Source organism: Pelodiscus sinensis, chromosome 2, assembly GCF_052426305.1.
Source record: "Pelodiscus sinensis isolate ZL-2025 chromosome 2, ASM5242630v1, whole genome shotgun sequence".
NCBI lineage: Eukaryota > Metazoa > Chordata > Testudines > Trionychidae > Pelodiscus > Pelodiscus sinensis.
This window is the reverse complement of record NC_143053.1, coordinates 250,107,717-250,134,271: the sequence shown is the minus strand read 5'-3', so window position 1 is coordinate 250,134,271 and position 26,555 is coordinate 250,107,717. Positions and strand designations below refer to the sequence as shown.

The window sequence follows — 26,555 nt, the reverse complement described above, 5'->3', positions numbered from 1 at the left end:
CTGTGATGTCCATGCCTGACTCGTGATGGGGTGTCTATGTGTGTGATACAAACTAAATTCAGACAGTTTTTACTTCTAGGAGAATAAAACTAAACTTGCTTAAAGTATGTAAAACTACTTTTAACTCTTGTTATAATAGACATCTTTCTACCCCTCACTTAAATTTCAGTATTAAAACCTTTATTTAAAAAAGGGAAGAACTTGCTTTCCGTTACTGAAATTCTGATGAGATTTAGTGTTTTTCTGCGAATTTTCTTATGTTCTTAAATTATCACAGTCCGGTTTTATTTGCCTATCCAGTCCTGCGTGCAACAAAAGGCATTTTAACCAATCTGCCTGTTATGACAAGGTGCTCCAGGACCCACGGAATCCCAGTCCTCCACTGCAGGGCTCCGCTCTACACCTCTCCTGTAATGGCAGGATAGGATGCAGTGCACACATCCCTAAGACACATACACATACAGATGCCTTTACGTTCAAACATACCTGTTTCTAGTAAAGGAGTTAACTGAATACAGGGCCTGAAAAAATGTTCCATTCACTGCTGCTCTGCTGTGTTTTGACTGTAATAGTTGCCCCTTGCCATACAATATTATGGTTTAAGGGACCTGGAGACATTGCTGCTATGCAGTGATGCTGCAGCCTAATACAATAATCATTTTGCAGCACAGAAGACTTTTCCTTTTTCTTCAGATACTTGTTTAATGTACTCCAGATTTTTAAGTAAAGGTTTTTAAATTGCACTGCTGGTGCATATTTAAATTCTTGCAGAAAATTGCAGCCACTTACTTTAATTCCTTAGCGATAATCAGGTAAGCTTTCACTAACATCCATCAGTGGAACAAATGGGTTTTCTGAAAAACATCTTGTATTCAAAACTAAAACTGGGCTTGATGGTCTGAAAAGCTGCACCAGTTTAATTTTAAATCGGTTTTAAACCATCTCAGTTAAACATATGCAAAGCCTTTTGTGGCCTTTAATTTTCAGATTGAGCAGCAAATTTTGGTTTAATTTAAGCACACTTCTTTACTGAAGGTAACCTGAAATAAATTAAACTGAAATAAGAGTCTAGGCAGAGGTTTGCCTGAGTAACTAAATTTTTATTGAAAATAACATCTACTATATCGGTGAATATTTGTCAGAACTCATGGCTGCTTTGCAGATTGGGGCACTGTTAACATGAACGCTGACTAGATTTGAAACCAGTTTGGCAGTTCAAGTCTGCAAAGTAAAATTGAACCAGGAAACCATGAGTTCTGACAAATATTCTCTGAGTTAGCAGATGTTGTTTTTAACAATACTTTGTGATAATGGAATTTTAAAAACATTTTACAGTTGATTTTGTGACCTGCACTCAGTTCTACAATTACTATATTCAAACTTCAAGTTCAGATCCTGCAATATAAAGGTCAGTTAAGATTGTTTTAATATTTGTGATTTGGGCACATTAACCTCCATTTACATTTGATTGTATAATTCTGCATGAATTGATAGACCACTGCATTTTTAGAACAGTGGAAACCTTTTAAATATGCCTCAGGCTGGTTCCATTGGTGAAACCTGTACCTATGTGACAGAGTAAGATGGTCAGAATTTTTTTTCTTCAGAACCTTTTTGGTTTGTTGAGTGGAACAGAAGAAAGCATCCACTTGGCACAAGAGTGTGAGAGAATTATCCTTTGTCTTTACATTCATTAGTTGTATATCTTTCTAACTCCCTTTTCCCCATATGTCTGAGACAGCTGCAGGGAAATCTGAAGGCAACGTTTTCATCTAAGGTCTTATATGACCAGTGCCTATAGAATGTGCCAACTTGGCAGAAATGATGCACCTTTTATCTTCCCTTTGAGGCTACGTCATACTGGCATGACTGACCTGAAAACTTACTCTGACTTGATTTTTCCATTTGAAGCCAGTATCTCAACTCCTACCACATTAAAGATGTGCATCCTCAAAATGCATCAAACTGCTGTACATGTCCGGTTTCCTTGACCAGACTTCTAAGAATTTCTGGTCTTCCTAGATGTTTCCAATGGACTTAATTCTTTCAGGTATTAATGCTGACACTACAGAACGATCCACCTTCATTGGAGACGGGTGTGCAAGATAAAGAAATGCTGAAGAAGTATGGGAAATCGTTTAGGAAGATGATTTCATCATGTCTACAAAAAGACCCTGAAAAAAGGTAAAGCTACTGCCAGCATTTCAGACTAAATGTTGTAGCTCTCCAATCTTTGAGCCAAGATGATGGCAGAGGACCTGTTGTGCAGAAGTAAGTTCTCCTGGCCATCACTGTTATTTTTAAAAATAGGAATTGATGTTCAGAATTGTATACGACTGGTAAAGACACACGACTTCCCATTCTGATTAATCAGTTCGGACTAGCTCTCAGCTTGCAGTGTAGTACTCCCAGAGAGTTAATTGCAATTTTTGTTGCACTTTGGGTTCAAGCTGCACTATTTTTTGAACATCAGAAATTATAGGTTATGAGCTATGTATATTTTAAGTTATACAGGTAAATACATTGTTTTTAAATTCTTAACTCATTTGATTATTAGGCATATGTACTAAGTGTAGCTACATAAACACTGGCAAATTTCCAATAACACATTCTCTCAACTCTGCATACCCTTTAAAATATCCTGATACAGCAGTTTGAATTCATCTTCTCAGATGTAGGTAATTTTTGTTGAATGTTATTGAAGGTGTGGTGGGAAGCAAATGGACTTGCAATTTCCAGTTAATTACTATTTTTCCTTATTCTGTGGTGGGTGCCTGAAGCACCAATCCGAGTCCCATTGTGCTAGAAAAAGTACAGAGGAGTAAGACAAAGTAACATCATCTAGAAGAGACCACAAACCAGTTTCAGCCAAACGGTGCAGGGGGTTAAAAGCTCCTAAATATCTGTCACTTACCAAAGATAACTAACCTGCAGAATTAGTATTTAGTAACCATCTGCATTAGAGTGAGCGGAAATGCATATGTGGTTCTGCCTGTCAGCATTACACATACATCTGGAAAAGAGCCATCAGTTTTGCTGTCCTTATTAGATGTGTCAAAACAGCAACTAAACACCCAGGGCTGGCCTGTCAGTTGACTCGGGTCTTGGGTTGTGAGGCTGTCTCATTGCTTCGTAAAGTACTGGGCTTGGCTTGCTGCCCAAGCTCTAGAACTCTCCCACCTCTGAGTCCAAGAGCGTGGGCTGCAGCCAGAGCCTGGAAGTCTACACAGCACCCCAATAGCCTCAACCCCATTAGCCTGAGTTGGCTGGCATGGGCCAGCCCCAGGTTGTTCTGCACTGTGTAGGCATAGCCACTGAGGCTCTCAGAATGAAGCAGTTCCATTGCAATCATGTTAACTTTTTCTCTCTCCTAACAGAAAGCTGGTGTTGAGCATAAGTGGCAGTAAGCAGAAACATTTGTGTCCGATTAAAAACAAATCCTCTTCTTTTTTTTCTTACCTGAGTAAGCAACCTAAGATTCAGAATGTTACCATGTTACTTACCGGAGGCCTATGAATGGAACTCGTGCACTAATTGCATCTTCCATGTTATAGGCCGGTTACAGTGAATGGGGCAGGCAGCTTTGAAGAATATTACATTTGAAAGTAATAATTATAACTATTTTTCTCCCTCTTCTGTTAATAGACCAACAGCAGCAGAGCTATTAAGACACAAATTTTTCACAAAAGCAAAGGTATGATAAAATTTTCTATCTCAAGTTGTCATTCCAAAATTATATTTCAAAATTATATGGAAGGGAAATATTATGTATAATGAAATATGTAAGGCAGTATGAGGCTTTATTGCTGTGAGTTTGGAATGGCTGTTTTATTTACAAGTTAGTCTGTTTGTTGCAAATGAATGACATAAAACCTTCATATGCTATCAAATCATGTATTCTGTTAAAGAAACATCTTTCATGGACTATAGAAAAATTCTTAGAGATTATTTTAGAATCTTCCATTGGATTTACGCCCCCCACACTTCTTAATGTCAACTAAAAGTATGTCTACACTTGCAGCGATGTGGAGCTAGCTACAGCATGCCCAGCTGGCATGGATATAAATTAGGCAGTGCAGCACCTCTGAGGCAAGTAAAGTAGAAAGGCTTTGGCAGAGGAAGACAATTGGGAAAGACTCCAGCTCAAGTGGAGACTTTTCCCACTGCCTCCCCCCTTCTAGAGCCTTCCATTACCACATGTAGTTGCATTCTGCAGTGCATGTGACTGTCCCATGTGGCTACACATACCTTTCACATTGGTACAAATGTAAATTAAGTCTGAGGGGGAATAAATGTAACTCAGATTTTAGAAACCTCTGAAAACCATCTAGGAGACTTTCTGTGTATGAACACCAGAACTATGAACTGACCAGTCAACCACACACACCTCATTTGGAACCAGAAATGTGCAATCAGGCAGCAGCAGAGACCAAAAAAAGCAAATACAGTACTGTTCTGTGTTAAATGTAAACTACTAACATCATAAAAGGCAAGTTACAAATGTTTTGACAAGGTAAAGAAACTTTCTGTGCTTGTTTCATTTAAATTAAGATAGCTAAGAGCAGCATTTTTCTTCATCGTAAAGTTTCAAAGCTGCATTGAGTTGTATCCTTTTGAAAGAACAGCCATAACGTTTTGTTCATTTATGAACAGTGTCCGTTCTTGATGTGTCTGTAACTCTGAGGTTCTACTTTATGATGCCATGAGTAAGCTGCAGTGTTTCAGGGCTCTCATAGACTAGCAGCAAGTGCTGTATCCTCTTGAAAGCTGGACCTATCCCATACTAAAGATGGTATAAAACGCCTATCTAGACCAAAAGGCAGTTAAATCTGTCACTGGATCAGTGTGGAGTATTTTTCTTTCTTGTTCAAGGTGTGTTTTGAGCGGTGTGGAGAGAGGCTAAGGGATTTCATATTAGGTTGGAAACAAGGAAATGTGTTTCTTGTTGGCTGTTTAAGACAGAAATGAGATTTCAGATTTGTCTTGTTGTTAGTACAGGTTGAACCTCTCTAATCTGGGTTTTCCTGGTCCACCACCTGTGCGTGCTCTGGGGCTGGAGCACTCATGGGGAAAAAACTGCGCACGTGGGCCTGGAGAGTTACTAGACTAGAAAAGAACCAGATACCGGGAGCATGAAGAATCCCTGTGCTATGGCTGGCTGAAGCAGCAGAGGGGCAAGCATTGTTCTTCCCTGGTCTGGCAAATTCCCTGGCTCGGGACTGGTCGGAAAAAGGAGGGGGGGAATCAGACACATTCATGGATCAATAACTGGTTAACAAATAGGAAACAAAGGGTAAGAATAAATGGTCGGTTTTCACAGTGGAGAGAGGAAAATAGCTAGATCCTCAGGGATCTGTACCTGACCCAATGCTATTTAATATATTTATAAATAATCTGGATGAGAGGTCTTGGAGGGGTAGCTATATTGATCTGTAACTATCAAAACAACTGTGGCACCTTAGAGACTAACAAATTTATTAGGTCATGAGCTTTTTGGGGGTAAAACCCACTTCACCAGATGAGTTGGAGTGGAAATTATAGAGTCCAGGGTATAGCAGAAGAAGCTAGCAGTCAGTTGAATGACCAGTGTTGTTGATGCTAATAAGCCAGGCTGGATGTGTCTCATATTCACTCATTTGATTGAAGAAGGGTTAATAGTGAGGTGGCAATTTGCAGGTGATACTAAATTACTGAAAATAGTTAAGTCTAAATTTGACTGCAAAGACTTACAAAGGGATCTTGCAAAACTGGTTAACTAGGCAACAAAATGACAGATTAAATACATAGAATCATTGGATACCTGGAAGGAACCTTCAGAGGTCATAAAGTCCTGTCTCTTGCCTTCATGGCAGGGCCAAGCACCATCTAAATCATCCCTGACAGGTGTCTGTCTAACCTGCTTTTAAATATCTCTGATATGGAGATTTCACAACCTCCCTAGGCAATTTATTCCAGTGTTTAACCAGCCAGAGAGCTAGAAAGTTTTTATGTCCAACCTAAACCTCCATTGCTGCAATTTAAGCCCATTCCTTTTTGTCCTATCATCAGATGTTAAGGAGAATGGGGAGAATAACTCTTCTTCTTGCTCCTTATAACACCCTTTAGGTACTTGAAAGCTGCTGTCATGTCCCCTCTCTCTTTTGATTAGTGCAAAGTAATGCACATTGGAGAAAATAGTCCCAATTATTATATGTCCAAAATTATGGAAGCTGAGTTAGTAGTTACCACTGAAGAAAAAGATACTGGAGTCGATGTTCCCTCTAATATTTTCCATTGGTGAGAGGAAGTTTTTCCATCCACGTATGGAATAACTTTTTCGTGCAGAGACGCATGCATGGATGTGCACCACCTGCAGAAACACAACCTAGATATTGACACTGCTAATCAGCTGGGCAGCATTTGAATTTCCCTTGAGCGGGCCACATGAGCACATACTTACAGGGAACCTTGGACTCTGTAAGAGAAGAAACAGGAAATGTGGAGTGAGCGGAGTAAATAGACCTCTTAATTGCAGATATTCGTTCCCCTCGGGCCCCCAACACAATGTTCTGAATGAGCAATGATTTGGCACCAGTTACACTCCTTTATCCATTTTAATGTTAATTCACACCTCTCACTACTTCCCCTAAATCCTTATTTAGTAATGTTAACTCCTAAACAGTGAATATTAATAGGCAGGTGATGAATATTATACCCACCCCTGTTTACTGTTAACAGGATTTTGAATTAGATCAACACTTTTCTAGATTACATAGTTCCCGAATCAGCAGGTTGCAGAGATTACAAAGGATGTGACCCTGGAAGTATTTTTACAGAGCAAGTGAGAATAAGCAAAAGACAAAACAAAGAGGACACTGTTCAGTGCAACCATATTTCAAAGTTGCATGTACCAATGGAAAGAGCATTTTATACATTAGAAATGACAGTACCTGCTCTGGCCAGACCCTTTATTTTTCCTGGCTGCAAGCATGAAGGGGGAAAAACTGGTTCAAAGGACAATGCCTGCTCTGGTCAGATCCCTCCCACTATTGTATTGCTTTTCTGGATCCCTATTAATTCTTACATATTCCAACACTCCCCCACTCTTTCAAAGAAAGGCCCAGGCACCCCTCCTTCCCACACACTGGCCGGTGACTAGAGATCTTTCTCCAGTTGCCTGGTATCTTGGTCTGCTGGTCATACTATGGGGAGATAGGAAAGGGAGGTCACACATGGGGTCGGTTACTGGCTTATAAGTATGGTTTCTGGGGAGTGACCAGGGCAGTGAATACCCTTAAACTTGCCATCAGTAGAATTAACGATATAGTCAGTAAGATTGAAATCCTGACCGCATGGATAATCCATCTGAGGCCTGAATGAGGTGTTTGATAGGCCTCTCCGAAGGGCACAGGCTGTAACAGTCCAAGCACAATCTGCAGGCGGTTAAGTTGGTCCGGGCTTCCAAGATTCGTGCTTGACATTGTTCAGCCTGGAGCTACTTTAACTGATGTCAGTGCCCCAATATATCCAGGTAGGCTCAGGTATTTCTTTAGTCCAATTAGTTGGCACCTTCAGGTGTCTGTTCAGGTTAAGATGTTGCATGGCCTGTATATAAATCCAATAGGTGGAGTTTTTTAATTTCAGGGAGAAATCACGCCAACCAAATCCCACCCTCCAGAGCCTCAAAGGGGCTGTTAGTCTGTACAGGCAGTCCCCGGGCTACGTACAAGATAGGGACTGTAGGTTTGTTCTTAAGTTGAATCTGTATGCAAGTCGGAACTGGCGTCCAGATTCAGCCGCTGCTGAAACTGACCGCCAGTTCTGACTTACATACAGATTCAACTTAAGAACCCCAAGTCAGCTGCTGCTGAAACTGATCAGCAGCTGATTCCAGGAAGCCCAAGGCAGAGCAACTGTGCCTCAGGCTTCCTGTAGTCAGCGCTGGTCAGTTTCAGCAATGGCTGACTTGGGGACGTCTGGGGGCAGAGCAGCTGGGGTGCTGCTGGGTTGCTCCAGTAGCACCGCTCCTTGGTGCTACTGGACCAACCCAGCAGCACCCCAGCTGCTCTGCCCCAGGAGTCCTGATTCAGCCACTGCTGAAACTGACCAGCCGCTGCTGCGGGTTTGCTCGCGGTGCCCCTGGTCTGCTGGGGACGGTCCCCAGCAGACCAGGGGCACTGGGAGCAGCTTTTCTCGCCCCGGAGGTCGAGGAGGCTGATCGCTGCCTGTGAGCTCCGGGGTGAGAAAGCCCCGTTCGTAAGTGCGGATGCGACAAGTCGGATCCGCGTAAGTCGGGGACTGCCTGTAATTGAAAAAAACTTTAAAAAAAAAAACAACTAATAGTTCTGTAGTGCCTTAGAGACTAACACAAAAATGTGGGTAGTCCAGAGCCTGATCATTAAGCATTGCTGATCCCTCCCAACAAATTCTATTTCCTTGTTCCACCCAGTGCTGGGGGAGCCTGGCTTTTGCACGCCGTAGGAGCAGTGGTTCTTGTGACTGTCCTTCCCAAGTATTCCAGGTCCTGCCCATATTAACCCCATGTGCAGATAGAATACCTATGACCCTACTAAAAATGGAGTATTGTTTTACCCAACCTGGACTTGCCATACTGGTTCTTGAGACCCATTTCCATCTGCACCCACCGCAAACCCCAGACTGTGGGAGGGTGGCTGAGGTCCAGTGCCCTATAGTGACGCCTTTGATGGTGAGGATACATTGGGCTAGTGTGAATTCCCCAAGGGTTGTGTGCCAATTGGCTCTAAACACCCAGTACTCCTTTAATTGGTTGGCCACATTGGTCTCTTTTAATCCCACAGGCCATAGTCCCCAGCAGGCATCCTGCAAAAGTGGTATAAAGTGGGCAGTAAAGGTTTGCTGAACTTGGCCACAGGCTTCCCCTCAAAGAATGGTCTTCACATTAGTTACTAGCTACGTTCCCTCTAAGGTGCGCACCTGTGCGGACACGCACCAAGAATTTGAGACCCACCGATGTCCTCTGCAGAACTGTGCACTGGCTGCTCAGGAGCAGCTGGGCCACTCACCTCTGCCCCTAGCTTCAGCCCTTCCCCAGGGCTGGAGCTGTGACTAGGGCAGACCATGCGGTGGCTGCCAGAGCTGGATCTTGGGCCTTGGTACTAAAAATAGCATTGCGGCCCCGGCCTAGGAGCAGCTGCACCACAGCCTCAGCTCCAGCCCTGGCACATGGGGTAGCCACCCACTATGCTACTCCACCCCAAGAGCAGCCATGACAAGACCCTAACCTCAGTTTTCCAGCCTCGGCTATGGCCAGGGAACCCCCGCTATCAGTGGGGTCAGGTGGCCAGAGAGCCCTTGGCAGCGGAGTCAGTGGCAGCTGGGAAACCCTGGGAATTCCCTGGTGGCAGTGGGGCTGGGATGGCCAGGCAGCAGCAGTGCTGGGCAGTGGCCTTGGAACAGCTGGGGAATCCCGATGGTGGGACTAGCTGACAGTTGAGGAGTGCCAGTCCCATTAGGGGAATCCCTGGGGGCAGCAGGGCTGGCCTGGCAACCCTGGTGCACAAACCCTGGGAAGCCCCTGGCAGTATAGGGGATGGGCCACAGCAGTGGAGCTGGTGGTAGCCGGGCAACCCAGGGTCAAGGAACCCCTGGATGTAGTGAGGCTGACAGTGACTAGGAGGCCTTGACTGGGAACTCCTGGTGCAGCTGGCTGGCAGCAGGGATGGGCCAGCTTGAGTGGGGAGCCCCAGCCTTGGGGGGCCCCAGGGAGAGGGAGCCGGCAGCAGGGCAGCCAGCTGCTCAGCATTGATTTTTTCCCCCCTGGTCTGACAAACTCCCTAGTCCAGGATGGCTCGCTCACTGCGAGTGCTGGGCCAGCTGGAATAGCATTTCCTTCTTAAAGGTTCTCTTCAGTGATTCTCAAAGCAGGCATTGAATTTATTTGTGATATAGGAAATAAACTTAATTTCCTGAATTTATTACATTTGAGTTAGTTGGTCTTAATTTTAAGACACTAAATCACTTTCCATGCCAGTGGAAGTTTTTGAGCCTTCTAGCTAACATGGTAGCTTGTTCCTAACCCTTCAAACTTACCTGCTAATACATTTGAAGTGTCTATTTCAAAAAATCTCCTATTGCTGGAAGGTGAAGAAGCATTTGTCTCCTAAGTCTCCTGATTTCTCAAAGGTAGATGAGAATCTCTCCTACCTCCCATTTTAAATTTTCAGTTTGAGGGAATTGTTCCCTTGGATTTTTTTTTTTTTTGCAGCCGCTGTGCAAAATTTACACAGACAGAAGGAAGTGAAACTGCTGCTTTTTAGTTGGGTCAGTTTTCACTCTGCTGTACTTTGGGATTCTGAGAGGCTTCAGAAGTGTTCATTGTGTCTCGGCAGGTTTAAAGAGGCATATTCATAAAGGTATAAAGTTTAAACCTTTAAGTTCACATTTGGAAGTCCTCTTCAAACTGATATTGGCTTCAGCCTTTGATTAAAGAACTCAAACTATTCTTATATGGTACCACCCCTGTGTCCTATCAGGAGAAATGACTTTGTGTTACTGTACAAGGAGTACAGGCAGTCCCCAGGTTACATCAATCCGACTTACGTCGGATCCCTAGTTACAAACGGGGGGGGGGGGGGGGGGCAGCTAGTGCGGGATGCCTCCCCCACTGTCACCGCCACAGGGGGCGCTTCCCCCCAGCAGACTAGGGAGATGCGGAACTAGCGCCTCCCCCCTCTCCGCCCAGCAGACCAGGAAGACGCGGAGTGGCTTTTCTCGCTGCGGAGGATGCGGGTCTGCTGGGGGGAACAAGACACCAGCCAAAAGGGGGCACCCCAGAGCAGAAAAATTAATTTCCTAGGAAACAGCAGGAGCAGCAGGCAGTGAGACCCATTGTGTTACAGTCCCCACCTTGGGAGCAACAGCTCTTTTCCCTCTTCAGCACTAGAGCTCCAAGTATCTTGTTAGCGTCACGTGAAATTAACAAGTCCCTTCCAGCCTGGCAGAGGTGAAGCTGAAAAATTACCCAGTGGTGTGGGTGGGCAAGAATGGGGAGGAGCAGGACAGAAGGGAAGAGGGGATAAGCCCCAACCCCACACCCTGGCTGGAGCGGAGCAGGGTAAGCCCCGAGGGGATGGGTCTGGTTGCAAAGTGGGTGAGTGGACAATGAGGACCCACCTGTGGCTAAACGCCTGTTCCCAACACATAATTTTTCTTTGAATTTATCCACAGGATTAATTTTACACACACACTTCACAGAAAGGGATTTCCATTTTCTGCTCAGCAGGATACAACAACAGCTTTGATTGTATCCATATTTCACTGTGCTCTCCAATGACTATTGATTACACTTAATACCCATTTCACTGAACCATCTGCAGCAAATTCTATTTGGAACAGTAATATGCATTGAATAAACTTTTTTTAGTTATAAAAAACAAAGATTCTGATTATTAAATGAATAACTGGGATCTTTCAGGTACCCCAAAACGAAGATTTGGATATAGCATGAAACACTGAAACTTATGATCAATTTTTAATTAAAATATCAACCAAAAAAACCTGCATATCAAAACAGTATGTGTTTTTCTTAGAATAAGGAAGTTGTATGAGAATCAGGGTCTTTTCCACCTAACTCCAGCTCCCCGTTCCCTCCCCCCTCCCAAATATGTACCAGTTCCGACTTACATACAAATTCAACTTAAGAACAAACCTACAGTCCCTATCTTGTACGTAACCTGGGGACTGCCTGTAGATGGAAGAAATTGATTTCATAAATTGCTTTGAAAGTGTTCATCCTGATTTTCCTGCAAAAAGTGAGTTGCGGATTTGTGGACCAGTCTGTGACAAAAACCTGCCTTTGTTTTGAGAAGACTCACCGTTGAGAGTGATAGTTTCATCATCTCATTGGAATGTAGCTGGTAAGAAAGACCAGATCAGTCAGGCTGAAATGGTCCCTCAGGTGACTTGGGTCAGGGTCATTCCTACAATAAATAGGCTTCGAAGTCCATGATGCAGCTGAAAACATTTGCTGGCCACTTGTAGACAGGAAACTAGGTATAATCTTCCTTTGTTTGTTTTTTTTGGTGTAACTAGGCCACAGCTCCTTCCCCAGGGCTGGAGCTGTGGCCAGGGCCGCGTGGTGCCTGCCCGGCTGTTCCTATGAACCTACGCCACTGGGAAAGCTCCAGATGGAAAGGCAAGTGTGTTCTGGGCAGGAACCTGAAGCAGGAAGCTAAGTGAGTCATGGAGCAGGGTTTGCTAGGGGAGTAGGGCTCAGATGTGGGTAGTGTTGGGGGATGGTGATGTGGATGTCTTGGGAGGATTTTTAATGGTCTGTGGGTTCTAGCCTTTATAGCAGTTGTCTCCAGTGACCGGAAGATCACTTTTTTGCTCACTCCATCTCCCTTCCTCCCCCAGGCTCACTCATGAGGCTGGGGTAGGGAGTTGAGGGCAGGCTCCAGTCTTGGGGCAAGGAGTCTGGAGTGTGGGAGGGGCTCCATGATTAGCCCAGGGTAGGAGTTTGGGGAGCAGGAGGAGTTTCTGGGTGCAAGCTGTAGGGAGGAGTTTGGGTGCAGTGGGACTCACGTCTGGGGAAGGAGGTTGGGTGTAGGAGGAGGTTCAGGAAGCAGGCTCTGGCTGGGCACCATTTAACTGAGACGGTTTCCGGGTGGTGGAGCAGTGGAGTTAAGGCAGGTTTACTCCTGCCCTGGCCTTGCAGCACTCCTGAAAGCCACTGACACGCACAGCAATGGTTCCATGGTGCTTTGAGCTGTCCCTCCTCTACAGGCACTGAGTCCACAGCTTCTACTGGCCACAGTTCCCCCTTATTGATCAATGGGAGCTGCAGGAGTGGTGTTTGCAGGCAAGGACAGCATATGGAGACCCCCTGCTCTGCATTTCTCAGGGTCTGCAAGGACATGCCAGCCACTTCCAGTAGCAGCAGTTACCATGGGGATAATTACTCCAGTCACAGCAGGTTGGGCATTTTAGAACTTACTCCTCAAAGAATTAAATTTAAGTGAAAAAGAGAAATGAAAATTATGAAATGCACAGACCAGTCAAAAACCAAAAATAACCCACTTTGCAAGCAGTAAAAGAAGCAACAACAATCCCCTACATGTGTGTTGGGTCGGGAGATGAGTGAAGTACAGTGTGTGTTTGTGAGAATAACAGACACGCACACAGTGTGTAAGAGTGACAGATTTGCATTGCTATGCTCCCTCCATTTCCTTCTGTGTGGATACAGGGTACAGAAGTGGAGGGATACCCTGACATCAGCACCCCCTTTTCTCTCCCACGGAGGACAGGAGCAGCATGACAGTGGGTGGAGGGGCAACTGGAGCACCAGCGCTTGATAGCTTTCCAGCCAAAACAGTCAGGATCACCTGTCAGAGGCTCCAAATTCTACCAGTAGATCCTGATCTATTGGTTGGTGACCACTGCTTTATAATAAAGGCCAGGTCCAGACAGTGATTGAATGACTGTGAGGACATTCTAGGTTCCCTGCCTCCCCACATGTGCATACCACTGCTGTACAATATTGTAGCGCTTCTTAAAGACGAGACTAAAACTTACATGTTTGTTTAGCTGGTTTCCTAGTGTTTCTGAAGTGTGATGAGCCATTCTCCACCTCATCTACAATTCAAACATCTCCCTATTCCCCCCTTTTCTGTCTGGCAGCTTTAGCTGTTTTTGTGATCCACTTAGACCCTCTAGTGTGAAGATGGAGATTTTATAGCACAGTAACTATGAAACAAAAATACATTTAGGGTTTTTTAATCAGATTTAATTAATTCAATCATCTTGGTAACTAGTGTTTTTTGAAACAATTGTGCTTTTTAATGAATGGAGATTGCCTATCTCCTAGATCTGGAAGGGACCTTGAAAGGTCATTGAGTCCAGTCCCCTGCCTTCACAGCAGGACCAAGTACCATCTCTGACAGATTTTTGCCCCAAGTCCTTAAATGGCCTCCTCAAGGATTGAACTCTCAACCCTGGGTTTAGCAGGCCAATGCTCAAACTACTGAACTATCCCTCCCTCCCCATTGCATTAATACCACAAAATATTCAACCGGAGGCTTTGCAACTAAGAACATAGAGTTAGTGATCAGACAGCAGTTGTCTGTACTCACAAACACCAAGGTAAATGGTTTCATAATGTATAGAAATGTTACTCGATATCTATTTTAAATAAAAGTGGACCATGAAAGTTCTTGCCCTACAAGGGCCTTTATCAGTTCTTGTTTTTATGTATGCAAAAAGGTAGGGAAAATATTTTTCTCTGAATGTTTGTTTTTGTTAGAGGACATAAAATGAAGTAAATACCATAATACATTACTCTTTTTAGTTAAATTATTTACTTCAAAACCAATAATTTACAACAGCAGCTTTAAGAACCAGATCCAAAGTCCAAAGAAGTTAATGGAAAGATTCTCATTAACTTCAAAGAGTTTCAGAACAGGCCTTAATGTCCTTTGTTTTCTTGTCTGCTTTTTTAAATTTAAAACAGCAAGAAATTAATTAAACCCATCTAGCATCTGCTTAGCTTTACACAAATTCCTTTGATAACCTTTCCATGCAAATACACAATTCTTTACTTTGAGGAAAAATAAGAACTCTTGTAGTTGAGATGATCACTTGAAATAATAAAGTCAAGTAGTAAGGATACTGACGAGGTGGCCGTGGGCTGGATCTGGTGGCTTGGCTGCCAGTTCCGGCCTGTTAGCCACATCTTACCCATCCCTGTCTTGGAGGGAACACTAGTTACCAGGTTAGTTATGAGAGACTCAGTGATATTTCCCAGGGTTAAAATGACGTCCTCCAGGAAATGATTAGTTGAGCTAAGGGTCAATCCCTGCAACAGTCGTCTTCAATATCCACTGGCTCAGGAGGTGTATAACGAGTTGGGTCTGATCCAGCCCATGCAGATTCAGGAATCATCCATAGGAATGTGCACATTTCTGAAAAACAAATCACTTCATTCCTTTTGGCATTTGGCTGAAGCCCACAGGGTATGATAATGCTTTACCTAAGACATGAGCCCACCAACGCTGACCCTAATGGGATAAACAAATCAAGAAAGGGTGAATCACATCTACCACAAAGTAGGGACCTTCCCACCGAGATACTGGGAAGGCATGGGGTTCATGATGCCAGATGTGAGAAGAAACAGGAGGATCAGGAGTGGCTCGAGTAAATGAACCTTTTTATTGTAGATACTCCTTCATCCTGGATCCCCAACACCACGTTCTGAGTGAGCAATGATTTGGCACCAGTTACACTCCCTTATCCATTTTAGTATGTTAATTCATATCTCTCACTACTTCCCCAGAATCCTTATTTAGTAATGTTAACACCTATATAATGAATATTAATTAGCAGGTGATTAATATTATTATACCTGCTGCTGTTAACAGGATTTTGAATTAGATCAATACTTTTCTACATTACATAGTTCCCGAATCAGCAGGTTACAGAGATTAAAGGATGTGACTCTGGAAGTATTTTTACAGAGCAAGTGAGAATAAACAAAAGACAAAACAAAGAGGACACTGTTTAGTGCAACCATCTTTCAAAGTTGCAGGTACCTGTGGAAAGAGCATTTTATACATCAGAAGGGACAATACGTGCTCTGTCCAGACCCTTATCTCTCTTTCCTGGCTGCAAGGATGAAGGGGGAAAAATACGACAATGCCTGCTCTGGCAAGACCCCTACCACTATTATATTGCCTTTTCAGACCCCTGTTAATTCTTACATATCCCAACAGAATCTGTGATAGTTCTCTGAAAACATCTGATCCATATGCAGTAGCAATCAAAAAAAACTAACAATATTAGGAACTGTTAGGAAAGGGATAGTGATACAGAAAATATCATAATGCCATATAGAAGTCCATGAAATGCTTGCACCTTGAATACTGCATGCAGTTCTGATTACTCCATCTCAGGAAAAAATATTAGAGTTTAAAAAAGGTACACGGGAAGGCAACAAAACTGATTAGGGATGTGGAAGAGCTTCCACAAGAGAAGAGAAAATGCATGAGAACTGTTTAACTTAGAAAACAGAGAACTAGGTTGCATATAAATAGAGGTTTGTAAAATCATGAATGGGAACAGAATGAACAGAGAAGTGTTAACCACGTCACATAACAGAAGAACTAGGCATCAATGAAATTAATATGCAGGAGGTTTAAAACAAATGTAAGGAAGTACCTTTTTTTTCACACAAGGCACACTTAACTTCTGTGGAGTCCTTTGCCAGGACATGCTGTGAAGTCCAAAAGTATAATCTGGTTTAAAAGTGCATTAGATAAATTAATGGGGGGATGTGCTGATCCATCAATAGTTATTAGCCAAGATGATCAGAGACAAACCCATGCTCTGGATATCCATAAACTGGACAAGAGGGGATGGATCACTTGATAATAGGGATGTTAACTAACAATGAATTTACAAGTTGAGTAGTCGATGGAATTTACATCCACTACTCTACTAGTTGTTAGGTACTTCCGCATACCTCCTTTGAAATATACAAGAGCCCCTATTGGGGCTCTTGTACGTTTCAAAGGAGGAATGTGGAACTTCGTGTGCAGCCCAGGGTCAGCAGGAATTCCCGCTGACTCCAGGATATCTGCGGGTGCCAGCTTTGAAATGCTACATGGAGCCGGGGGTCATCTGGAGACTCCCCACCTGATCCTGGGTTCGGTGCAGCATTTCCCCAGAACCCACAGTCTGCTGGGGACTCGCTGGCTGATCCTGGGCTCCATGTGGTGCTGCTTTGAAACTCCATAGTGGCCTGGGTATGGGCTCTGTGTGGCACTGCTGCTTTGAAGTACCCTCTCTTCTGCCCCGCCCCCCTTTTTGCTGCCTGTGTCTGGTAGAGGCAACAGAGGGGGTGGAAATCGATTTATCAGATAGTCAATTAGTCCTTAACATCCTTATTTGATGATTGCTCTGTTGTTTTCATTCAGTCTGAAACATCTGGCACTGGCCACTGTTGGAAGACAGGATAGTGGGCTAGATGGACCATTGGTCTGGCCATTATTCTGTATGCTGTGTATGAAATGGACAAGGGTGTAAGAGGAATTTTTCATGCAAGGGGATACTGCTTACACATTATTGAGATTTATTACACTGTATGCACGGTACTGGGCTTCCTCCTTAAAATTCATAGAATCATAGAACACTATGGAAGGGACCTCAAGAGGTCATAGAGTCCAGTCCCCTTCCCTCACAGCAGGACCCAGTACTGTCTAGACCATCCCCGATAGACATGTATCTAACCTACTCTTAAATATCTCCAGAGATGGAGATTCCACAACCTCCCTGGGCAATTTATTCCAGTGTTTAACCACCCTGACAGTTAGGAAGTTTTTCCTAATGTTCAACTTAAACCTCCCTTGCTGCAGTTTAAGTCCATTGCTTCTTGTTCTATCCTCAGAGGCCAGGAAGAACAATTTCCCCCCCTCCTCCTTATGACACCCTTTTAGATACCTGAAAACTGCTATCCTGTCCCCTCTCAATCTTCTCTTTTCCAAACTAACCAAGCCCAATTCTTTCAGCCTTTCTTCACAGGTTCTCTAGACCTTTAATTATTCTTGTTGCTCTTCGCTGGACCGTCTCCAATTTTTCTACATTTTTCTTGAAATGTGAACCCAGAACTGGACACAATACTTCAACTGAGGCCTAATCAGCGCAGAGTAGAGCGGAAGAGTGACTTCTCGTGTCTTGCTCACAACACACCTGTTAATGCATCCTAGAATCATGTTTGCTTTTTTTGTAACAGCATCACACTGACTCATATTTAGCTTGTGGTCCACTATAACCCCTAGAACCTTTTCTGCCATACTCCTTCCTAGACAGTCACTTCCCATTCTGTATGTGTGAAACTGATTGTTCCTTCCTAGGTGGAACACTTTGCATTTGTCCTTATTGAACTTCATCCTGTTTATCTCAGAACATTTCTCCAGTTTGTCCAGATCATTTTGAATTATGACCCTATCCTCCAAAGCAGATGCAACCCCTCCCAGCTTGGTATCATCTGCAAACTTAATAAGCGTACTCTCTATGCCGATATCTAAATAGTTGATGAAGATATTGAACAGAACCGGTCCCAAAACAGACACCTGTGGAACCCCACTTGTTATGCCTTTCCAGCAGGATTGCAAACCATTAACTGAGCTATGTCTAGACTGCAAGCCTCTTTCGAAAGAGGCTCTTTCGAAAGAGAGCATCTACACTGCACGTGGAATTTCGAAAAAGCAAGCTGGACGTGGAATTTCGAAAAAGCAAGTGAGTCTGGATGCTCTCTTTCTAAAAAGCCTGTTTGCTTTCAAGAACGCCTTCTTTCGAAAGAGCACTTTCGAAAGAAGGTGTTCTTCCTCGTGGAATTAGGTTTACCACCGTCGAAAGAAAAGCCGCATTCTTTTGATTTAATTTCGAAAGAACGCGGCTGCAGTCTAGACGCAGGTGAAGTTTTTTTGAAAAAGGCTACTTTTTTCGAAAAAACCCCTGAGTCTGGACACAGCCCTGCTGTCTGCGAACAGTTATCCAGCCAGTTGTGCACTCACCTTATAGTAGCCCCATCTGTTGTATTTGCCTAGTTTATTGATAAGAATATCATGCAAGACCGTATCAAATGCCTTACTAAAGTCTAGGTATACCACGTCCACTGCTTCTTCCTTATCCACAAGACTCGTTATCCTATGAAAGAAAGCTATCAGATTGGTTGACAGATTTGTTCTTTACAAATCCATGCTGGCTGTTCCCTATCACCTTATCATCTTCCAAGTTTTTGCAGATGATTTCCTTAATTGCTCCATTAACTTTCCTGGCACAGAAGTTCAACTGACTGGTCTGTAGTTTTCTGGGTTATTTCCGTTTTTATAGATAGGCACTATATTTGCCCTTTTCCAGTCTTTTGGAATCTCTCCAATCTTCCATGATTTTCCAAAGATGATATCTAAAGGCTCAGATACCTCCTCTATTAGCTCCTTGAGTATTCTAGGGTGTATTTCATCAGGCCCTGGTGACTTGCAGACGTTTAACTTTTCTAAGTTATTTTTAACTTGTTCTTTTTTTACTTTATCTTCTAAACCTATCCCCTTCCCACTATCATTCACTGTTAGGCATTCCTTCATCAGATTTCTTGGTGAAGACTGAAACAAAGAAGTCATCTCTGCCATTTCCAAGTTTCCCGTTATTGTTTCTCCCTCATCACTGAGCAAGGGTCTTCCTCTTGTTTGGTCTTCCTCTTGCTTCTAAGTTCTAAACTGTGTGCTGTGCACGTCTTGTGCTCACCTGTAGTTCTCCCCAGCCTCTGCCTATGGATCACATTTTCCATATACTGAGTGTGCTGTTCCTGATGCCTCAGGCTGGCATCTGAAGTGACTTGCTACTGACAGCAGGAAAGGGCCCAATTTAATAAAGCAAAGGGAAAATGAGATAGGACTGAGTTCACTAGTAATAGCATTCTAGCAAGATAGTATGTGACCTACCTAATAAAATAAACTCATAAAAGGCTCTTCAACTGCTGGGTTTTTTTTATTTCCTGCCCATTTTTTAAAAATTTGGTCAATTTCTAGTTTTCGGGGGTTAAATATTTTGCAGTGTTTCAGCTGAATTTTAAAGAAAATCAAAGTTTGTGCGCCACTTTTCAGTTGCTAATCTTGTATTATTTTGCAATGGGAAATTTGTCACAAATGATAAGGAATAAACTGTATTTCCAACGAATGAATGGTGGGTTGCTTCTTGTTACATCTCACAGATGTTCTTAGAAAAAATTATGTTAACTTCCAAACAGCATAGTCTTCTAAGTTTTATTAAAATTGATTTGAAAGTGGGTTTTATGGCCCAAAACACTTCCTGAGCCATAAAATGACTTCCAACAGTAGAAGAGTGAATTAGACACTATTTTCCTTTTCCAGAATAAAGAATTTCTACAAGAAAAGATGTTGCAGAGAGCACCAACAATCACTGAAAGAGCTAAAAAGGTACCAAGATGCAAATGGATAGTGACTACCATTGTTTAACAGGGGTGTCACAATGCTGCTAGTTTTTTTTTTTTTTTTATTTCATTATGCTCAACAGTTTTTGGACTAATTCTTAGTTAGCATTGTGCTATTCTAATGTCTTCTAGATACAATCTTGCTGATCCCTTTTTAGTTCCTCTTAAAATCCCAGCTGACAACTTAGATGTTTGGACACTTTTTTCCGAAAAAGACCATTTGAATTATCTGCTTCATACAACATTTTGTTTGTGTCTCTGCCTAATAGGTCCGGAGGGTCCCAGGTTCTAGTGGGCGTCTTCATAAGACTGAAGATGGTGGCTGGGAGTGGAGTGATGACGAATTAGATGAAGAAAGTGAGGAAGGCAGAGCAGCAATTTCACAGCTCAGGGTGAGCCCTTGGATTCTTCAGCAATTGTATTGTGTATCACAGTAGTGCCAAAATGTTCCAGTTGGCTTTGGGACCCCATTCTGAGATTTGCTAAACATACACAGTGCAACAGCCACTTCCTTGGCGAGCTTACGGTTTAACCAGACATGAGACAGGATGGGAGAAGTCATATTACCCCAGTTTTACAGAGGACATACTAAGGCACAGCGTTTGTGATTTGTCCCAAGTTGCGTACGAGTTTACTAGACCTGGGAATTTGAATCTGGATTTCCTGGATCCCAGTTCAGTGGATAATAGAAAAATCAGGGATAGTCTTGTGACTTAAAACTCCAGTGGTGTAAACGACCTGAGATTGTTGTTGTAACATTATCTTAAGTACTGGAATGAACTGATTCATGTGGATATTACACATGGTGAGCCGGCTTTTATGCTGGCTCCCCACACTGCTGCCTCTGCTACAGAGGCAGTAGTGCATGGGTGGGGGAAAAGTGGGTTACACAGTTGATGAAATGCATTTTCACATCCCTAGTTAGAGCCCTGCGTGGGTATAAAGCAGATATCTGCAGAGTTGCTGGGCTATGGTAACAATGAGAGAGACTCCTATCCAGAAGCATGCAAGCTGCTTGCACACACTAGCATGACCAGGGACAGCTGCCGGTGAGCCTGGTTCCCATCAGTGTTCCCTCTGTGTGCAGAATAAATTGTATTTTGTACGTAAGGTATGTGCGAATGTGCACCACGAAAATAAATGCAAACCGAGCTGCGTGTGGTCTGCTAATCAGCTGGGCAGCATTAGAATCTCTTCTGAGCAGCCGCACAAGGAAGGAACACTGGGCCACACCCCAGTTTGCAGGACTGGGGGCAGTACAGACATGCTGCAGGAGCTGACTGGGCTGGGCTCTATCTCCTACAAGCAGCTGCCCAATATGCTGCTGCTTTCGCCACTGGTATTCACGGCTCGATCACTGGCCATTGCCCTGCTGGTCTTTCTCGTTGCTAAATCCCTGCAATTCCATGGGTACCTACCTTATAATTGCAGATGTCTTCATCCATGGATATAAATTTTAATATCTGCGTTGGGCTCTGCCGACCTTTTCAAATCGGAGTAAGTCCAAGGGGGCTTGCCAGCGCGTGCGCACACAATTTGAGACACTATTTTAGACTATAAATCCTTTGTGGCGAGAACTTTCCTGTGTTTGTATAGCGCTTAAGAGTGGTCCAAATCTTTCTGAATGTTGAATAATGATTCCCTTTTACCCTGTCTCCTCCACTTGTTGTCTGACACCTAGAGTCAAGGGACTGCCTTTTAGTAGTTTATAACAGAGTTTCTCAACCTTTTTTATAAAGTACCCCCTTTAAAAAAAAAAAAAAAAAAAAAAAAAAGTACCCCCAGTATCTACAGTTTTCAGACACACACAATTTTTTTCTACCATTGCAACATATTTGTTTAAACAACTTAATTGTAACCAGGCGAGTGATGAAATTTGTGGGAGTAAAAGGTACAAAAATAATAAAGCGCTGTAAAACAAAAATACAGTTTTCTCCAAATTTCAGTTGTTGATGTACCCCCAGACATCTCTTGAGTACCCCTGAGTGTACTCATATCACTGGTTGAGAACCACTGGCTTATAAAATTCCTAGCACAGTGAGGCCTTTGAGATTTCTAGGCAAAACTGTAACAGAAATTATAACTAATAGGAAAAGATATTTCCCAAATGTTAAATAAAAGACTATTTATTTGTTCTTTCAACTGTAGATAGGAAAATATGCCTGTCGTCATGCACATTGCTTATGACTTCAACTTTCTAATGTATTGAATGCTTATGATCCCTTTAATATTCTAATTGCTTTACAGACTGGTATGTTGTCCTCTTGAAGAGTTGGAGTGGCTTAAAAACAGATTTTATTGTCTTGGCTCGTTAATGAAATCCAAATCTGATGAATATGTTGTGCTCATTAATACTAGATTTCTCTAGCAATAAAGAACACCAGCATTTCTTCTTATATGCTACTGTGCATAAATCTAAACTGTAAGTTACAAGCTAAGCCATGACAATGCATGTCCAGGGGAGAGTATGGCTAAGGTGGCTGAAAAATTATCTGGTTTGATTGCTGTTGTGCATTTTAATATGTAGATAAAAGTAAAACCAGACTCATGTTTGTTCAGTTAGTGAATATTGCTACGGTTGGGGCAATCCATTGCTAGTCAGTTTTGTTCAACTGCTTATAGTAATTCCTGGTATTTTTTTTCCTTATTTTTTTTCCTTATTAGTCTCCCAGAGTGAAAGAATCTTTACAAAATTCTGAGGTAAGTTGTGCCTTATGGAAGTTGTTGCTCTTCGAATCTGACAACTCCCAATCATTGACACTGACAAGGAACATGCTGTTGATCTCTAAAAATAATATTCGGAAGCTTGAAAGCTAGTTGCTTCCCTAGAAGGTGAATCATTGACTACCGAGACACAGACCCTTAGCACTAACCTTAACAAACCTTTATAGGGAAATCAGTTGCTATGCTCCCTCTCTGTGGGCATCTTCTCTGACAATTTCCTTGTCAAACAAAGTCCTGAGGATTGTTACTGCTCTTAAGCTTTGAGGCTGAATCCACTCTCCCAAAGTCAGTCAAATTCTTCTTGTTCCTTTCCTCCAAACAGCTCAGTCAAAGGATAGGTCCATTCTGTAATTAAGAACCCGCTGCTGACCTGTGCTGGCTGACTTGGGCTTGGGCTATTCAGTAGATATTCTGATCGGAGCCTGAGCTCTAGAACCCTGGAAGAGGGGCCTGAAAGTCTACATTTCAGTTAAACAGGTCCTTAGTCTGAGCCTTGCGAGCCTATATCAGCTGCCACAGACCAGCTTTTTTTTTTTTTTTTTTTTTTAATTCCAATGTAGACCTACTCAAACTGCCCATTTTACAGGACTGGTCTGACTCATTCTCAGCTACTGCTAAGCCTCTGAGCTAGGCGGTCAGTAGTCCTTCGCTGTTGGTAGTAGACTTTAATGACAGTTAAAAATCTTGTCTCAGAACTCGTAGTTTGCAAATGTTTCCCATCCGTGTTAGTGTCTCTTAGGTATTAGCATATGTTTGGGTGCTGATGGTGTGTGGACTTAACTTGTTTTCTTTGAGACACATGCCAGATATTAAACTAGAATGTTTTGTAGAATTCTGACCAAGTGTAACCTGTCCTGTTCTAATTGCAGTTTGCAACTGAGAACTTGGTTAATTATAGAGAGATTCCCTTTATCTGAGAATGGAGGTCAGAAGATTTTATAGTTGCAATAACTCAAATTTCACCCATCCTTCTCCCTTGCAGAGCTGATTAGGTTTGTTCTTTGCCATCTTTTTGGCCAGCTGGAGTCTAGAACACAAAACCTATGCCTCCAGTGCTAATCTTGCTGCTCTTACATGCTTTGAAAGAGCCTGTCCTCTGTTTGCATTACCTCAGAATTGAATGCCAAATTGCTTTGATATCTTAGAACCTGATATCATATTTGTTGGGAAATAGAGAAATATTTACAAGGATTTAATTCTTGATTGTTCTGTTTCCCCTCTGACACGAAACACAAGCAGTGCAGGAGGCTGATCTATGGGCTTAACAAATGAAGCATGTCAATCATGCTTGTGTTTCAAGAATATGGAGACTACTGCATGTGTTTGCATCTTATGGGAACGTGCTCAGTTTTCATTCCTGTGGAGCATTCAGTCGTTCCAGACCAGTACAAGTGTCTTTGTCCATAGTAATAGGATGAGCATGTTAGGAGTTAACGGGGGAGGAGGAATCATCTTCTAGAATGAAGCAAAGCCGGGACCCATTCAGAGCTGACTTAGTGGCTTCAGGGGTTGGAAATGTGGTTGGCTGTAAACTCGTTAGTTGTGCTTCTGCAAGCAGGGTCACCGTACGCTTCCTGCCTAACCCCTTGCTTTCAAAGACATTCCCTGTCTCATTGAAGCATCTTGTTGTTGTAGCTGTTCCCACCAGCTGAACCCACAGGTCATTTGCTCCATGTTCCAGCCCAGACAGCTGAACTACCTCAACCTGCAGGACAGACACCTGCCCAGCCTTCTCAAATTGCTGTCCCTCCGTCCGTTCAGATGCCTGCAGCAGCTCTCGCAGCAGGGCAGGTAAGGCTAGAAAACCTTAAGACACATGCTCCGCTTCATAGGAGACCCTCCTTTAAAGCACCAGTCGCATTCAAATTAACTTAAGCCAGGGAAGCTGCTTATGGTGGGTTTTGTCAGCATGGCGAATTGACCACTTAAGTTGAGTAAGAAGAGTAGGCAGGCACCAGTGGCTTTAGGGTGCATGTCTTTGCACAGCCCTGCCAGGATCTGCAGCTCCTGGGATCTCAGTTTCTGAACTAAAAGTGGCTCTGAGAGCAGGAAGTGCATTCCTGAGTCTGGGGAAGGATGAAGTAGAGAGGGGAGTGCCTTAGTTAGATCAGCGGATTCTTGCTTAAGGGGATTAAGGAAGAACATTGACAGGGCAGTAAAGCAGGTTCTGGCCAGACCTCTTCAGAGCTTCAGAGCCTCAGTGCTAGAAGGAGGAAACTGGAGGTAGAAAAGAGGGGCCCACCAGGCTCCAAAAGCAATGAAGGATGCATGCATAGAAAAAAGCCTTTATATTACCAAAAGGTTAAAAGAGAAATTGGACTTCTGTGGTTTTGAGTTTGAGCCTGGTTTTTTGATAGGCTCCCATTTGGTGCACAGGAGAATTGGCATGTGAGGAAACGTAAAACCTTTCAAAGTAGCCCAACACATAATTCTGTTCCGTATTGGTTTTAGTGCAAAGCCCAGCCGGGAGAGCCTGCTAGGAGGAAAGAAGGGAACTCTGATTTCTTGGGCTGAAGGGGTGAGAGTGGGGGAATTGCCAAAATAAACCGTTCCGGAGATGTTTGGTACTAGAAAGTTTACCCAGTGCTGTGCAGGTCCTTAATTCAAATAAGTTTTGTTTTTCTTCATTTAAATCATTGCTCTGGGGTGGGGCTGGCCTGAGGGGTTCAGTGTGCAGGCTGCCCTGGGACGAGAGAGGAGAGCCCCAGCCCTCTCTCACTGCAGCTTCTTGGAGCCAGGAGAGAAACACCTTTCCATGGCCACTGTAGTGGGCACAGCTGTGGGGAAGGGAGTGCATGTCCCCCAGCTGGGAGATAGACAGACACACATTCGCAGTGAAGATGTAGCCTTAGAGAGTTTTTTGGCAGAAAATATGCTAATGGGGGACTCATTAGCAGGGCTCAACAATCTCTGTAATCTACTCGCCCATGGCATATAATCAGCCATAATTTAGAAGTGAAAATGAGCACCTTTAGTAATGTTTTAAAGCCTATTTAGTTGTGTATCTGTGAAGCAACCATTCATTCAGGAATACGTATGTCTAAGTAAAGGTAAATACTAATCTGTAAATTCTTCTGATGCACAGTGTCATGGCTCCTTCCCCACTCTGGCATGATAAATGCAGAAGTGGGGGCCAGCAAGTGTACCCCAAAGCCTTATCTACCAGGCTTTGGTATAAAACTTCCCCCCAAGATCTTAAAAACCTAGATCTTGGGAATAAAACTTCCGCTGCCACCACCCAAATGTTGATAAAGAAATCAGGGGAAAGATCATTTGGGAAATCTTACCCCTAAAATAAAAATCAAGGCACACAATTAACCACTGCCAGGTTAATAAAAAGAAAAGAAAGAACCTTTATTATTACAACAATATTCCTGTTGCAAACATAATGACTAGATAGGGAGGTAACAAAATATACTCATGGAGAAACTCCATGGGCCTAGAACTTAGTTACAAAGAAAAGCCAAAACATCTTTTAAACAGTGCCAGATCTCAGATCCCATACCCAATCCTTAAAACAATAAAACCTAACGAAACTGCTTAAACTTTACCCTACTTACAGAAAATGAAGAATGGTGTCTTGGAGAGAGAGAGAGAGACATGCTTGTCCCTCTCTGTAGCTGCAGAGAACTCACTGAGAGACAAAAGGAGAAAAGAAGAAAAAACCCAAATTCCTTTGTCCCAGTTTGAAAAGTCCCACCTACATTCTTATTGGTCTCTCCACCTGGCTAGGTGTAGTTAACCCCTTAATCCCCAGGCTGCTGGCTAACCCTCATAATCATGACACACAGTTCTATGATTTGTGGCTAAAATTGCCTAAATCCTATTGAAAGTTAATGGAGCTTAAGACTCCTAAAAAACTTACAGG

The 26,555-nt window shown here is 43.1% G+C and overlaps 1 protein-coding gene across 3 annotated transcripts in view; it reads left to right on the top strand.

Annotated features, from left to right (window-relative positions):
- OXSR1 (oxidative stress responsive kinase 1) overlaps positions 1–26,555 on the top strand; it is a 136,043-nt gene that overhangs the window by 100,882 nt on the left and 8,606 nt on the right. For 2 of the 3 annotated variants that reach the window (XM_075922856.2, XM_089776801.1), the window contains exons 8-13: positions 2,051–2,184; positions 3,646–3,694; positions 19,884–19,949; positions 20,233–20,355; positions 22,628–22,663; positions 24,323–24,478. In XM_075922856.2, coding sequence (XP_075778971.1) covers positions 2,051–2,184; positions 3,646–3,694; positions 19,884–19,949; positions 20,233–20,355; positions 22,628–22,663; positions 24,323–24,478 — 564 coding nt within the window. The other variant, XM_089776802.1, reaches the window with a different exon arrangement.